Genomic DNA, 16442 nt, shown 5'->3' on the forward strand with positions numbered 1-16442 from the left:
GCAGCTTCAGGGCCCAATTTTATAAATCGAGAGCTCATATTTCGTTCACCAATATGCTCTTTGATTACTGATATGCTTTGACTGCTGACATGTGTGACACTCACAGATTAAAATTCTGCTTAATCTTCTCCCATTTAGGCCCCATTCCTGCAGACATTTAAGCATGTGCACAGTTATATTCCCAACAGCAGTTCAACTGAAGGTCTCTAAAGTCAGCACGACTTTCATGTAAGTAAAGTGACACAGGATCTTAAGTGTTTGCAGGATCAGGACTTTTAAATGTAAAATGTAAAAATGCATTGCTACATATGGTACAAGGAAGAGTTTGCAGAAGACTGGTAATAGCAGTTATGTGCTGAGGAATTCCTACTTTTGGACACAGTAAATTCCTCCTAGTTTCAATAAATTCCAAAAGCAAACTTGTATATCTTAATCTGCGCAAAGAAGAAAAACACATAGAAAGACTAAACAGAAATTCACTTTCACTCAGGATTATTTATTTTCTTTTCCAGATTTGCAGAGTGGGATTTCATTATGCTCTATTACACAATTGCCCATTCTTTTGACACCAGTATTCCATACTGAGATCAGTATCACCCGTTTGCCAAACAGTAACAGATGTCTGGGGTCTTAGAGGTCGGCTTCCTAGTGGAAGAATAATCAGTGACACAGAGTGTCACTAAGTGTAACTTGTTTTATTTACACATATACACCAATCCTGGAACAAAGGTGGTCAAAGGGCATGCAGGCAATTCCTTCTTTCAGGAATCTCCAGCCCAACTCCAATACCAGATTCCCAGTGAGCAACTCTGCCTCAGGAATTGACTCCAAATCAGAAACCAAAGCAAAGAAAAAACTCTTTTGCAGGTCACACAGCTCTCTTTCCAAGGAGCACTGCCTCTACACAGAACCTTGCACAGCAAAAAGTAAAAAAACAAACAAAAACCACAATGTGTTCCCAAGACTGAGCATTTGCTCAAACACTAAGAAAAATAACTTTGAAAATTATGTGTAACAGCACCACCTCCCATAACAATAAACTCAGATAACCTGTTACTGTTACCTTATCTCCTCACCCTCTGTTAAGTGTTCTATATCACTCCTCAGCACAACCTGTCCTTATTTCTACTGTAAACTCTTTGAGATAGGGCTGTCACATAATATATATTTGTACACCACCCAGCACAGGGACTCTCTAATCCTAAATGGGGCCTCTAGGCATTATTATAAAGACAAATAATAATAGATGGAAGGTCGGAGTTCAGAAAGAGGAGAAAAGCAACTGGGTTTAAGAATCCCGGGATCTGAATTAACCACTTCTTCTGGTTTCTTGCTGACCCAAATGGGAAAGGGTTTATTTCCTGGTTGTAGTTTGGACACTGCTAAAATCTCAGAAAAAAAATCACATTTCAACCCCAGGGCAACAATATTGCATCAACAGCTGATCTCATAAAATTTCTGTTCTTTAGGGTTGAAATCTTGAACAGTTTACCAGGTCCCACTTCAGTCAAATCCAGCCATGAGGCCTAGCCCTAGTCTAAACTCTAATTTAAACCTGATCTGGATCCAAATCCTGCCTCCTCCACCCAACTTGTCAAATGACAAAAACAAACAAACAAACAAAACCAACCACTGAGGGAGATTTCTAAGCACAAAGGGAAGGTAGGCCTTCAATGGGAGGTGGAGGCCTAACTGTCCTTTGTATCTTTGAAAAATCTCTGGCTACCTGTAATCACACAGAGTATCTTTATAGTAAGCCAAAGCAGATGATGGCATCAGTAAAAAAAAAATATCAGGAAAAAGGTGAGAAGACTGACGTCTGAGAAAGAGAAATATTGAGAAAAATAAGGTTTGTATATCATTATGATCACTTTTACGGGTCTACTATAAAATGACCAACTAATTGGCCTTTTCTAGTTCACATCAAAGATGCAGAATGAAACTGAGAGACCATGTGACTTCCCTGCCCCTCACTAGCCTAGTCAAATGAAAAAGTGGCCCTGAAAAATAGTCTTAGAGATATGCAATACCATCAGAACCAGACTGGAAAATCCATGGACTAATTAATATTGACTACAGAAAAAAGTTCAACTAGTGTGCAAAGCAACCAAGTCCCATCTCCCTATTTGGGAGTGGCAGAGCTGGTCAGAAAGAGCAATTTCCATATATTACAACTTCCATTTCTTAGCATGTAACACTTCTTGCTGAAACCATAGCAGTTATAACAAACCTAGGACAGCTTGCAGGTGAAGGCTTATAGCTCCACAGACCATGCTCTGTTCCCGGTTCAAGGACATAGAAAGATAGGGAACATCAGCTCAGGTGTTCCAGCTGATCTCAACTGTTGGGACAGAGCATGACAAGAGAGGAAGTCTCCTAGATGAAAGGGGCCCAAATCTGTGACTGTCCCTAAAAATAGCTAGACTTGCTCAACCATTTTAGGCCAATTTCAGCATTGAACAACTTCTTCCAAGTGGGAAAGATTGCCTTGGAATAGGAAATAGTTTCCACAGTTGTAGACTCTAGAAGGTTTGCAGAACCTTTGTGGGATAATAGTCATGGAGGCAAATTTGGGCTGAACAGAGCACTTCGTTAAATAAATCCAGTTTCAAGGTGATTTCAGTTTTGGTTTAAATGTGCTTTGTAAGCATGTAGTGAATATATTCTGTAGTCTTAAACTTTTTGCAATTTATATCAAGATACCATTAGAACCTGTAAAGTATGAGAATACTGGAAACTAAATTGTTAAACATTAGAAATATTATACATGCCTAATGTAAAACAAGTTTCTAAAAATATCCACTGACTACATTTAGTAGACAACCAGGTGTTGGGCAGTGGGGCAGGGAATCAAATTTGACCCATAAAGCTCCAATATTTAGGAATGAATTGAGATCAGTTCATTTCTTTCCCATGGGGTAACCTGTATAAATGTAATTCTATGGTTTCATAAAAGCAGGTTAAGTTTCTGTCCTTTGGGGTCTTTTGGCAATTTGAAGCACAGCAGCACTGTTCTTGGCTACAAGTTCAAATCTGCATACATCTTGGACTGTGAAAGGAAACAATTAGCTTAGCAGAAGACAGATCACAATACACTTTCCAGAAAGACAGACAAGAATTCACAAAATAATATCTAAAATTAGCTAATTAATAGTTAGCTATAACCTTCCATTGCCAATGAGAATGCATTTTCTAGCTCTATAAAATAAATTATCTATATTCTTCTTTCAAAAATAGCATAATAAACCAAAGAACAGATGACTTATCACCCAACAATGCCAATGGCTTTAGCTGATGGTGTTCTTTATAAATTAAGTTTAGATGCTGAAGTGTTTTACATACGTAATCACTATAGTACATTTAGCACATGTGAAGCATCCTTCATAAAGAATTTTACAAAAATTATGTTATTATCCTTCACCATATCATTGTAAATATTATCCTAATTTTATGGGTAGGTAAAATGAGATACATTGAGTTAAAGGAACATGCTTTAAGTTACATATGGAGTCAGTGGCAGAACTGAGGAGAGAACTCAGCAGGGCAAGTATAGACAGTGCTAGCAAACCTGCAGCTGCAGAGGGCCCAATGCTACAAAGGCCGTATCCCTTCAGGGATACGCTGAAATTGTAGTTGTGGCACTCTGTGCTTCCAAGCAGCATGTAGGAACTTTCATATTCACCACTGTCATATAATTATATGTTTTGTACAAAGTATGCCTTGTGAGGTATCATTTTAAAAGTCTTGATCTGTTGAACATTAATATCCTTTTGAATTGTATGTGCTATCATTGTAAGTGAAGTTATGAAGTTTTTCTATGTGTGTGTTACTTAAATATACTGTGAGGTTGGGAACACCCCCATGTCACAAGCAAAGATCTAGAACTATAAAAGAGGGGAAGTGACGTCATCAATTGGTCTCACTCCCCCCACAACTAAACACCTGGAAACACATCTGGAAGACAAAGACTCTGAACTGGGGAGGGGGTCCTGTGTTGGAGGAGAGTTGTACTGTGTGTGTATTAAAGTTCTGTGATCTGTTTGTACCATCTATCAGGGTGAGACACTGCTTGATTCAAATCCTGTTTAGTTTATAGAACTTAGACTGCAAATTTATTTTATTTTTTAGGTAACCAACTTTGATCTCTATCCTTACTACATAGAATCACTTAATATCTATCTTTCTGTGCTTAATAAACCTGTTTTATATTTTACCTAAAACACTGCATTTTGGTTGAAGTGCTTGGGAAATCTCAGCTCAGTTTACAAAGGCTAGTGTATGTCCTCTCCACATCAAGGGAGGGGTGGACTGGATAATGAACTTCACTGGTCATGCTTCTGACCAGGGCAAGATAGTATAGTTCTGGGGTTCAAGGCAGCAGGACTGGGGGGAATTCGCTGGAGCCTTTCTATTGTTGGTTCATGAGTGTCTCGGAGAAACACTCATATGATGCAATTGGGTATGTCCCTGCCTGTGGATGTCTGTGTAAGTACAGTACCTGCCAGAGGTTTGTAGTTTTCCAACAGCATCATAGTGTGAAAGGGATCCTAGGTTGGTGGAAGAGAGGGTTCAGGTTGCCCCCGGGAAAAACCCATCACAGTAGTACAATGTTTATTCTTATGTTCCAGTGCCATGTGGTGCAGAGTATGAAATGCTTCATGCTGAGAGCTCTGGAATGATAACTTGAGCCCTTTGGAGGCTCTCTCACTTTGTATGGTAGCTCCACCTGTTTAGCAAGAAAAATATCTAACCACTATTCTGCTGATCCTTTCAAGAACCACCAACCAGTTCTGGACATCCCTTATCCTTCCCTCGCTTAAGACTGAATCCTCACAATTTCCATAGCTTGGCACAAAAGAAGAAATCTACATTTAAATCTTGTGCCCTGCAGTAAGGGAAGGAAGAGCCATTTAGAATGTCTTCACCAGGAACCCAAGATTTAGTTGAACTGGCCTTGCTCCCAGGTCTCCCTAATGCCAGTCCCATGATCTAATAACCACACAATGGTTCCTTCCACTCTGCCTGTGATTTATGCATACCTACACTTTCAGGAAAAACAAAGTGGTTTCACAGAGGCCATGCTTTCCTTCACCACCCAAAATTTCAGGATTTGCCAAAATGCTGTTGTGAAAGTACCTGATTTCAATTCAACTCAACCACTATCAGATGTTTTAAAAGAGAGTTACAAACTACTGTATAAATTAGTAATACGAATTATCCTGGCCCAGATCACACCCTCTAAAACTGCAGGAGGATCTCCTGAGCCAAGGCAAAAGAGGGTGTGAGCCACCTCTTTGCAGTCATCCTCTACTGCACAACAGATGGAGGCACTCTGCAGAGTTCACACCTGTACAGGGGATGCCAGAAAGTAAACTGTACTTCATCCCACACCAGCCCACCTGGATGGAAACTACCTGTGAAATGGAATACAAGCTATACCATATTGCCTCTGGAACTTTTCTGTGATGGAAATCTCTCTTCAAGAGAGAGTTCAGTGGGCAGCTCCTGGTAGCAGACTCGGAGACTGGGGTTCAGGGAAAAATACTAGGGCTACAGAGCCAGAGCGAAGATACCAGCCCTCTAAAAAATGGCCCTGGTGTCCTTTGTAAACCATGCATCCACTCAGTTTGGGGGCTGGCCCTAAAGCTCATCCCATGGAATGACAAATTCCACCCCCTCCTCCACTCCAATGGAATAATGTGGAAGAAACTCTGCAAAGGAATCCTTTTGAAATTTTCTTGGCCTTTACCCCTCCCAGGGGTTGTACCATGAGGTGGAGTCAAACCAATTTACGTGTAGCTGTGACCTAAGATTTTTAATCTAACCATCTAAATATTTCACTGATGACCTACCACAGCAAACAATGTTATGAAATGAATTAGTTTGTTTGTTTTTCTTACAATTCACACAGGTATTTTCATGTGCACAGCTACATGCTCCGAAATTACTAAGTTAACATATTTGCATTAGTACTTCTAAAAAGTGGATCTTATACTTGCACTTAGCTATATTTTAACTGCTGTGACCTGTACAATTAAGCTTACAATAAAACAAAATTAAAGCAATTCCAAGTTAAGGCTATCACTTAAATGACCCTAAGTGACTCATTCTGTGATGCATTATCATCATATTTTCTGTAAACCAAAGTACAAAACAATTAATTATAGGCCAAAAGTCTGATTCCAGTTAGACCAGCTAGTATAACTCTGGAGTAACTTTATTATCTACAGTGGAGTCATTCCGGACTGACACTGGTGTGACTGAGATCAGGATCTAGTCCCATGTGGTAGATTTAACAGGGAATGTTCTAATAACAGTTTAAAAATCAGAACTCTGGCATTATTTTAGCTTTTCTTTCAATCTAATTTTCTTTGTGTTTCTACTCCTGGCCCCATCATAACCAAAACAATGGCATAAAAAGAGAGAATAATGATTTTTTCCAAAGATGGCACTGCTGTAGGTGTGGGATTGACATAATATTTATGTAGGCCACATTATAAAATAAATCCTAGCAGGTTAGTTTTCATTGGAATCTATGGAACTGCATGTCATCCATGTGATATACGTAAGATAATGTTAAATCACTATGAAATTACTCACATTTTAAGTTTTAGAAATATTCATCTTTACCAGATCTGGTAAAGGTTATGAATATTAACTTAAGACCAAAGCTTTTTCCTATTGAAATCAATAGTAAAACTCTCACTGACTTGAATTAGAACAGCATTGTGACAGTAGTGCTTAGGGCTAAGCAGAGCCTCATGTTCTTCAAAAGCAATCCCCAGAGAAATGATGAAGGACTCCAAAAAGCAGCATCTTAACTGGAAGAACTGTGGCTGTTGTATAGGGCCTTGAAGATGAAGGGTTAAAACACAGGAAAGCAGAAGAATCCTCAGAACTCTAACAGCCATTCTTATGACACGGAGTAGGGGAGGAGGGAAAATATAATACATAAAAGGAATAGTTCATATTATGACTTTTCTACCTATGTAAGTGCTGATAGTGTGCTCATCATCTTAGTAACTGTACAAAGTTATTTTTTTCTTCTTTTATCATTGGCTACTTGAGTTCTATTCCACTTTAGCTCTAAAAGAATTTATCAGGACTAACTTGTAAAATGACATTCAGTTGCTCATTTACAAGACACTAAATAATGCAAAATATTTTGTAATTGCCACCACAAATGCAAAAACAATATACTCTGATATGTTTGTATACAATATTTCAGGTGATTTCTTAGTATAGACCCTGATCCTACAAAGTTTTATGTAAGTGCGTAACTTTAAGCATGTGAGTAGAATGGTTGAAGGCAATGAGACAGCTCATATTCTCAAAGTTAAGCACGTCAATTAAGTGTCAATGTGCAGAACTGGGGACACAGGTTTTTGAGGGGTTTTTTTTACATTTAAACAGATGTTTTCTATAGATGAACCTCTATAACAAAAGAAACCACTTTTCATAGCATCAGACCACAAACAATGCAACTCATTCAAGTTAAATACTTGAAATTCCAAAGTACTATTTCCAGTTATTAGAGTGTATTAAGTAAAAAAACAAAATTATTAATTTTACATTTCATCTAAATTTGAAAGACCACAATTCAAAGTGACTTATTCTGTGATGCATTTTAAAGAACATTTAAACTAATTTGTTAAAAAAACATGCTTGGACTTATTATAAATTAAAAGAATTGTAATATATTGTTTATACATTTTTATAAAAAATACAGTAATTTTGTTATTGGGTTTTTTCCTCAAGAAAAATCACCAATTAACTTTTTATTTGAAACAGAGTGCAATCACTAGAAAGTTTCTGGCACCCCCTGAAATCAAGGTTAAAAGATATGTAATTAAATATTAATCATTTTATATGATCCCTACCCGGTTTTCAGTTTGCGCAACAAGATGATTTGTGATTGCAAACTGTTCTTTACATAGGAAAATGTAGAAAAATATTTCCCAAAAGTAAGCTATTCAAAATTACTATCCAGTAAGAAATATCACGCCACAATACATAAATATCAAGCATATTCTGAGATATGCTTTTTAAACAACAAGCTTGTTGTTCAAATGTGTAAAATTCATGTTTATTTTCTCCCAGTACTTTACCATTACACAATTTTTACAAGGGCACTAACTCATGAGATTCATTCTATTCAGAGTTATGCATTTCAATCATGACACCATGATATAACAAACGTGACTGTCAATGGCATGAAAATGTTTGTAGCAGTCAGAGTTAACAATTCCTTTTTTCTCCCCCACCAACCTCATCCCATTTCTATTCAGATGTCTATTATTCTCAGTTGGCAACAAGGTGCAGTATACATACCTGCGCTATGACCTTTCTTTAGTCATACATCCTAAAGAACAAAAGGAGTAATTAAAATAGGAGGTGCTTGACGGCTCTTTTTAGTTATCTGCTGGATTTAGCATCTTTTATTCCAGTCACATACATTTATAATGGGCAAAGCTAAACTAGCCTGAAAGCCTAGCTCAGATCCAAGCTTGACTTGGATCAGAAGGAAAAACTGCCATGCATATTGGCAGAATTTAGCAATTTGACTAATTTAAAGAGGCCTAAGGATGAATAAAATTTTGTGACTGAAACACCTTCTCATCTTAATGGAAGAGAACTCCCAATTACTGTGGTGAGGTACACCATGAAATAATAATTGCACCTGCTCTACTGTTTCTGGATTTTGGATAGACAAATGATTTCAATCTTGCGATATACATAGAATTTCAATGTTTGATATTTTTAAACAAAAAATATAACTTTTTTTTCTCTCTGATTTAAAAGTTTCATCTCAGACAAGTTAAAAATTATACATCAGATACAACAAATATATTTACAATAGTTGATTAGTTCTCATTGTTTGAATGGGAACACAACTGCATATTAACTAGATACTGCTAATCATAAAAAGAGAGTACATAGGTTTCTTTTCAGGGGTGCGAGATAGTAGTAACTGCATGCTCAAAACTGTAAAATATTTACTAAATCAAAACAATTATTACCATAAACTTTTAATTAACAATCCACTTATATAAACTTTAAAAAAAATCTACTCTGTAATTTTGCAATGTCAGATATTTGCCATATTAAAGTAGGGATGTCGATTCTATATTTTTAAACCTCAGAAACATGTTTGAAAGAAAAAAATAATACATTATGGGCCCTGTTCTGCAGACCTCACTCATGCAAGCAGTTTTATTGGCTTCAGTAGGCCTGTTCATGTGAATAAAAGCTGAAGGATTGGGCCCCAATGGTACAAACAAAACCTGATCCTTCTCTGACCAAAGACAGTAAGAAAATTCGCAGTATGTTCAGGAGGAAGAGGAGTACACGTTTCCTTTTCATCCATCCCAATATATTGTACTGCTTATGAAACAAAATATCAGAAATGGTTATAAGATGCCCCTGGTAAAGAACCACATTAGATAAATAAGCAGAGCAAGGGGAATTAAGGATGAAGTTACTCATTGGAGTCAATCTTCTGGCTTTTATCATTTGAAATCATACACTTGCCTTTATTTTAAGCATAGACATTTTGTTGTGAATCGTAGTGAGGTTTTTTTAAACAAATTAAAATGACGATGAAAAAAGAAATGTTCCTCCATAAAACACATTGTAGAAATTATCTATATATGAATTAACTCTCTGGCTCATAATAGCTTTTTGCAGATGATTCTTCTGCTCTATCATTTAAATACATATTTAGGCAACTAGAAATTTACTGTCAATTCATATTATGTCAGTCCACATTATGGTGCTGTTACAGTATTCACATTTAAAGATTATTGAAAAAATTACTGCACACGTGCAGTACATAATTTGCAAAAGGTTAATAACTTAACTATTTTAAAACAATGAATGGAATTATCTCAGAATATAAACCAGATGCCCAAAATGTTATTTTTAAAACAATCCACATTTAAGTTGTAAAAGAACAAAACAAATCTAAAACCAATAAAACCAGCTATATGGATTAAAAGAGGCAGACACGCTGTATGTTTTGGGCTTTTTGTGGATTGGTTCTGGTAATTTTTATAAAACAGGACATTTTCAGTCTGAGACTGTGAATGCCAAACTTCAGCCTGGAGTTAATCTTAGCAGCTAAGTTATAAAACTCTTACATGAAGAGGTTATGCTGGAAAGGCTGACGGAGACTTACCTGTACCAGATATCTCTATAACAATTTCATATATCAATAATATAGTTCCAGAAATAAAAAATAAAAATATGAAACTGCAATGTAGTGTATAAAAATATTCATTCTTCATTTTTATTGCATGTTACAAGACATGCATTCTTAAATTCCATGTTTCATCTAGAGTGTACTTCAGATGATGTATCATACGGATAGACAAAAACAACTGTTTGGAATGACTCAGTAACAAAACCCAGAAAGACAGGAGAAATATTAAATGGCATTCAGACAATAACTTTTTTCTAACAACAATTCCGAATATATACTAGGCTAATTTACAAAAGCTAGTTACACACACAAGTATTAAATAAGGTCAAATAAGGTCAGTAAGGTCTGTTTTACTATACTTTACTCAGAGTAACATCCACAGGCATACTGAAAATGAGATTTTAACTAATAGGGGGCATTATGCATTAGTATTTAACTAGTAAATATTAAATCTTTACTTAAACTTTTCATTTACCATAACAAGAATATTTCTGTTTTAACTAAATTGTTTAAGAAAGTTTGCAGATTATATTTTGTAATTTAGCTATAACCGTTTCTTACCTATAACAAAACTGAGTAAGATTAGAATCAGTCCCACAGGATTTAAACCCTGGGAATTTTACAGAAGACAAGTAGAAAGAGAATAGTTTGTAAAAGCAAGGACTAAAATCACTTACTGGCAAACATGCACGTGTATCTCAGTGTGCTTCCATATGTTCATTATTCCTGTTTAGTTCTCTTAATAATGATTACTAAATAACTAATGAACAGCCAAAGTATATGAAACTCTGTCTGTAAAAGATTTGTAAAAAAACTGTATAATTCTATGATCACTAACAACATTTCTAGCTCTTTCAGCTAACATAAAGATGGGGTTAATCAAACTGCATGCTTCAGGACATAAGATAATCACCTGAAGAGATCAGGAAGGAATTTCCCCCATGATCAACATTCACCAAACACACCCACCATGCACAACTAGCTAGGTACATTGGTGAGGAAGAATAGGCTACTATCAGAGACTGAGTACCAGATTAAAGGTATGAAGGGTCTGATCTGGTATGACAATTATTATTATATTTCACAAAACTCACTTTCAAGTTATAATTTTTACCAACTGATAAAGACTGAACTAGATAAAAAATATTTTTTTCAAAGTTTTGAGATGATATCTCCCAACCTTTTAGTCTTCCCTTGAATATGCAGTTAATATAACTTATCTTCTGGCCTTCTATAAATCTTCTTTGTTTACATAACCTATAAATATTCAACTTCTGCATAATATCTTGGAAATATATCACAACACGAGTAAACTTCTAAACATGGATTTTATTCATTAGATATTACTTGTGGTGTGCTATGCTGTGACTTGTTGACTGGCTCATATGAAATACATGTGGGCTATGGTAACCTATTTAGTTTGAATACATATTTTAATAAAGACAAATAGGAAAATCCTGCATTAGTGCAAAATTCTGTAAACAAGTACATGCTAGTTCCATGTGATGTGAAAGGAACAAAAGCTAGCAAATGTAGACTTGAATAATTGCAATGGAAGACAAGTGTTAGACAAAAATTCTTTAATCCTCTATCCTAGTGATATTCTGTATTCAAAAGCAATTATGTCATGTGTCATATTTTAAGAAATTACTATCAATCAATAATAATTCTCCATTTTCAGTACGAATGTCAATTAACTCAGTCAATAGCATCTCCAAGTACCAGAAAAGATTATCATATACTGGCCACAGGATGGGGGAAAGAAGAAGGCATGCCTTTCCTCACTACTCAAATGGGGCCTGATCCAAAGCCCTTTAAAGTCAATGCAAGCCTCCGTGGAGGGGACCAGTGCGGCAAAATTCCACAAGTGCTCTGGGACACAAGAGACTGGAAACAGCCAAGGATCAGTGGGTACCAACCCATGAATCCTACATAGATAACATCTGATGAATAATGTACTAGGGCTTGTTTCATATATAACGGAAAAAAATTGATATCTACCAACATACAATCTTTTTTACATTTTTGCCTTTTAGTTTGGCATCTGGCTATCTATCATCCCCTGAGAGTCTCCTATCCATGCCAACCCCACTTCCTCATACTGTTGCATAGATGCCTTGATTGCTACTTCCTGAAATTTCTGTCTGGTTACCAGAGCTTTATATGGAAAAGACAGAAGCAAAGATCAGTGTGAATAGGAAAGAAGAATCAATCCCCACATTAGAAGATTATTTTCCACTGATACAGAGAACTAATTTAGTAAAAAGGTATTTTAATTATTAGAATTATTAGAATCAGACAGACACAGGAACCAATTCATTTTGCTGACTTCTAAGTATTCAAAAGAAAATTCCCTGATGCTTTATTGATTTTTAAATATAGTTGCCACTGCAGTTAAAAGAGTACATTTTGGACTAACACTCACAAAACTTTTCAGATCTCATTTAATATCTTTTCAACCAAATGGTTACAATCTATAAAGAGTAAGGTTCATTTTAGATAAATTATAATGTTTTTTCACAGCAATTGATAACTAATGAATCAAAATATGTAGATAAACCAAATATGATTTTTTTCACAATAAATTAATAGCTGTGTTGAAAGGCACATTTGATTAAATAATGGATTACCCTTGACTAAGCTGTTAGCATTGTCTAAAAAAAAGAATTAATCTTACTCCAGTGTGTCAACTGACTATGATACAAATATATGGATAAAATATTTTGGATGTTGGGAGTATAACAATCTGTCTGTAAGATTTACACTTATATTTTTAATCTCAAAAGTAAGTTTTCTCTCTCGAAATATGAAACATCATTCAGATAAAGTGTACTGCAACTGCTAGCCTGAAAAGGCCAATTTATTGCAATGAGATCAAACTATTCTAATATCAATATATTCTGTAAAGATACAACTTAATTAAAAATAAACCATTTGAAATGAAAGAAAAATCATATTAAAACATGTCCAAGGAAAGAAACTGTGAAGTAAATACAGTTGTGTGTACTGAAGATGAAATTTAGCTTGATCTAAACTCACTGAAACACCATGCTTCACTTGTACATACTGCAACTTGCATACAAACTGTAAGTCCTTTCAATTAATTTATTTAGTTAATGGATATATAAATATTCTACTACAATACTGTTCTTTAAGGGCCAGGTCTGCTCATTCCTGTCCATACTGTAATTCCTACCATGTTGGATTACAACACAGCAGTCCCCTGACACTGTTGAAACACAGTCAATTTTGAAGTGTTGACATGACCAGCCTATGTTTTAACCATATTCACAAATCGTGTTACACGTTGCAAAAGTGGAAGGATTTAGTCACAAAAATAAAGCTGATATAATGTTTAATGTCAGTCTTTTTCAATACATATATACACGACAGGCATCCTAACGTTACCTTTTATTATTCTTCATTTACAAACTCATTTGATTCCACCACAAACAACACATAACCAAAGTAGTTACACAGGTACATTAATGCTCTAAAGTTATTCCAGGTTATGTTTGTCCTGCTCCCCTGACTATTCGAAAACGTCAATAATCAAGCTAGAAATAAAGGCATGAATAAGTGCTTTCCTTTGCCTTGCCCTAGGATAATGAGTCCAACTACTACCCCCAACTAATTCAAGGAGAGAGAGAGAAAAAATAGAGTCACACCCAGTCCTGACAAATGGAATGAACAAAGTCTCATCGGGGGTTAATTCCCCACGTGCTGCTGCTGCTGTATCTTAAAATCTCACATGGAAAAAAGAGAAACCCAAATTATGAGTTGGAAGAGCCTGTTTGCGTTTAATGAAAATAACAGTTGACAAGAGAGAGACTCTGTTTCAGCCTCTTTAATGGCAAATCTGAGCTACTCTATAAAGTTTCCCACCAAGCTCCGAAGCCGTTTCAAACCAGCAGACCCCCCAGAAACCAACGGGGGCTTTGATGAAGTGAAGAAGCTTCCAAACACTCTGCTCTTTAGCTCACAGCAGTTGTTCAGTTCCCGTTGCCTCCCTTTCCTAATCAGACAGATTTAGTAGTAACAGCCCCATTCTTTCACTCGCCGTTTTTAAGCAAGCTGTTATTTCAAAAGGAATTTCCTCTTTTGTCAGTTTCCACCCCCCGCCCCCCCAGTTGCGCCAACTTTAGATTATCGCGGGCTGCCTTTGTTTGAGTGCCTTGACGTGTGTGAGTGTGTCCTGCGATCTGTCCCGAGCTGGAATGCTGCCCTCCCTTCCCATGTGTGATTCACGCATTATTGTTAAGAAGATGCGCCGTAATATATGATTCAGCCCTGCCAAATCCCCTCCACGCTTCTGCTTCCCGAGTCACCTACTCCGGCCCCTCGCCTCGCTCACACACCTGCTTCCCAGAGACTAACCCGCCCGAGAGAGCAGGACGGGCCCGGCGCTTTACAACTCTCCCCCTTCAGCAACGCCACGTCCCCTGTGACAGCTGCCGCGGGCTGTCACACACCTAGTCGCCCCTTTTGGAGCCGTGCCCGCCGTGGCCGGCCTGGGGACGCTGGCTGTCGGGCCACCGTTCAGAGAAAGCCCGGCGAGGCTGTGCGCCGGCTCCCCGGCACTCTCACGTCCCCCGCCCCCCCAGCCAGCCTTCGCAGCACCGTCTCCGGGCGCCCTGTGGCGGTTTATACAAATCAACCCGGCGGGGAAGGGGTGGGGTGAGGCGGCAGAGCAAGCACTCTGAGCCCCGGGTTTAACATCAGCTGCCCCCTTGCACCGCCTCGCCCCATTCCTGCGCCCCCTCCCCAGCCAGCGCCTAGCTCATCCCCCCCCCCCCCCCAGTCACCCTGGGGGGCGAGAGGCGCACAGTACTGGGGGGAAGCGGGGGCAGGCTGACACTTTCAAGGGGCTGAGGAAAGAACAGTCCCCCCCCCCCCCGCGCCCCAGCACCTTCCCGGCCCACATCCCCCAGCCCGGTGCGTCGGGCGGAGGGGCGGGGGTCAGTTCGTGCGGCCGCGGCAGGGAAGAGGACAGGTTGCTTTGGGGCTTGCTCTGCGGCACCACCAGGCAGAGGCGCAGTGATTGCCCAGGCGGTGTGTCAGGGCTGCCTGTGTGAGGGTGGGTCAGAGGCGGGGGCAGGGGAGGTTAGAGGCTGTGTGTGTGTGTGTGTGTATGTATGGGGGGGGGGGGGTATGTGTGTGTGGGGGGGTGATCTTTACCTTGCGTTGGTGCAGTCGTTGTAGAGCGTCTCGAAATCCTTCCTGGAGATGAGTTTGCAGCGGTTCACGCCGGGCTGGATGGCCCCCAGCCCCCTCAGGATCCGGACCTGCTCCACGTTGCACACCACGGGCGTGATCTCCAGCCGCTTCAGCTTGGTGTAGACGGTGTGCAAGCCCCCGACCAAGTGCTTCAGGAAGAGGTCGAAAGCCTGGGGCAGGCAGATGAGCTCGCAGCCCTCCACGGTGAAAGAGGCCACCTTGGCCCCCCTCAGATCCACCATCTTGCACTCATTATTCTGGGGGGTGTTCTCCACCGGCGACGGGGTCGAGTACACCGGCTTGCCCGGCAGGCTGCCGCTGCTGCTGTTGGCGGCGCTGGGGGTGGAGGTGCCGCCGCCTGCGCTGCCGCTGGTGCTGGTGCCCAGGCTGGGGCTGCAATTGTTGCCGCCGACGCCTCCGTTGCTGCTGCTGCTGCCGCCGCCGCCGCCTCCGCTGCTGGTGGTGGAGGTGACTGTGGCCGCCGCCGCCGCCGCGGCTGCGATGGGCTCCGGCCGGAATAGGTTCGTCCCCGAAGAGGCTGGCGGGGGAGCGATGGAAGGGGACGGAGACGAGGTGGCCGACGAGGTGGTGGTGGTGGTGGTGCAGGCGGCAGAAGTTGAGATCGGAGGTGGAGGGGGGACCAGCTGGGTCGGAGGGATCAAAGCAGCCGGTACGGCCATGGTCACATATACGAAGGGGGGGGGGAGAAAAAAGTTGCCGCACGGACAAAAAGAGGGGAGGGGGGCAGAATGGGGAGGGGACCCCAAACCGGCTGCCGCCGAGAAGGGGGGAAGCGTGAGGGAGAGAGAGACAGAGAGAGAGAGGCACAAAGTGTCCCGCAAGTGGGGAATGAGGAGAAGTCCGCTGCGGGCGGTAGGGTTGGGGTTGAGGGGAAGGGGGGGAGGGTTGTTTGTTTTGTGGTCCTTGCTCTAGCACCAAGTTAAAGATGAAGGTGAGAAGGGGGAGGTTTGAAGGACTTCGGTTCTCTCTGGCAAGTACATGGATCAAAGATTGAGAGGGGAAT

At 39.7% G+C, this 16442-nt stretch overlaps 1 protein-coding gene across 7 annotated transcripts in view; it reads right to left on the reverse strand.

Annotated features, from left to right (window-relative positions):
• The window catches only part of DACH1 (dachshund family transcription factor 1), a 457159-nt gene extending 441057 nt beyond the window's left edge, over positions 1-16102 (reverse strand). For all 7 annotated transcript variants that reach the window (XM_074961884.1, XM_074961866.1, XM_074961859.1 and 4 more), the window contains exon 1: positions 15380-16102. In XM_074961884.1, coding sequence (XP_074817985.1) covers positions 15380-16098 — 719 coding nt within the window. In that variant the 5' untranslated portion in view covers positions 16099-16102. The remainder of the gene's footprint in view (positions 1-15379) is intronic.
• Positions 16103-16442: the final 340 nt, after the last annotated feature.

Source organism: Natator depressus, chromosome 1 (genome assembly GCF_965152275.1).
Source record: "Natator depressus isolate rNatDep1 chromosome 1, rNatDep2.hap1, whole genome shotgun sequence".
Taxonomy (NCBI): Eukaryota; Metazoa; Chordata; order Testudines; family Cheloniidae; genus Natator; species Natator depressus.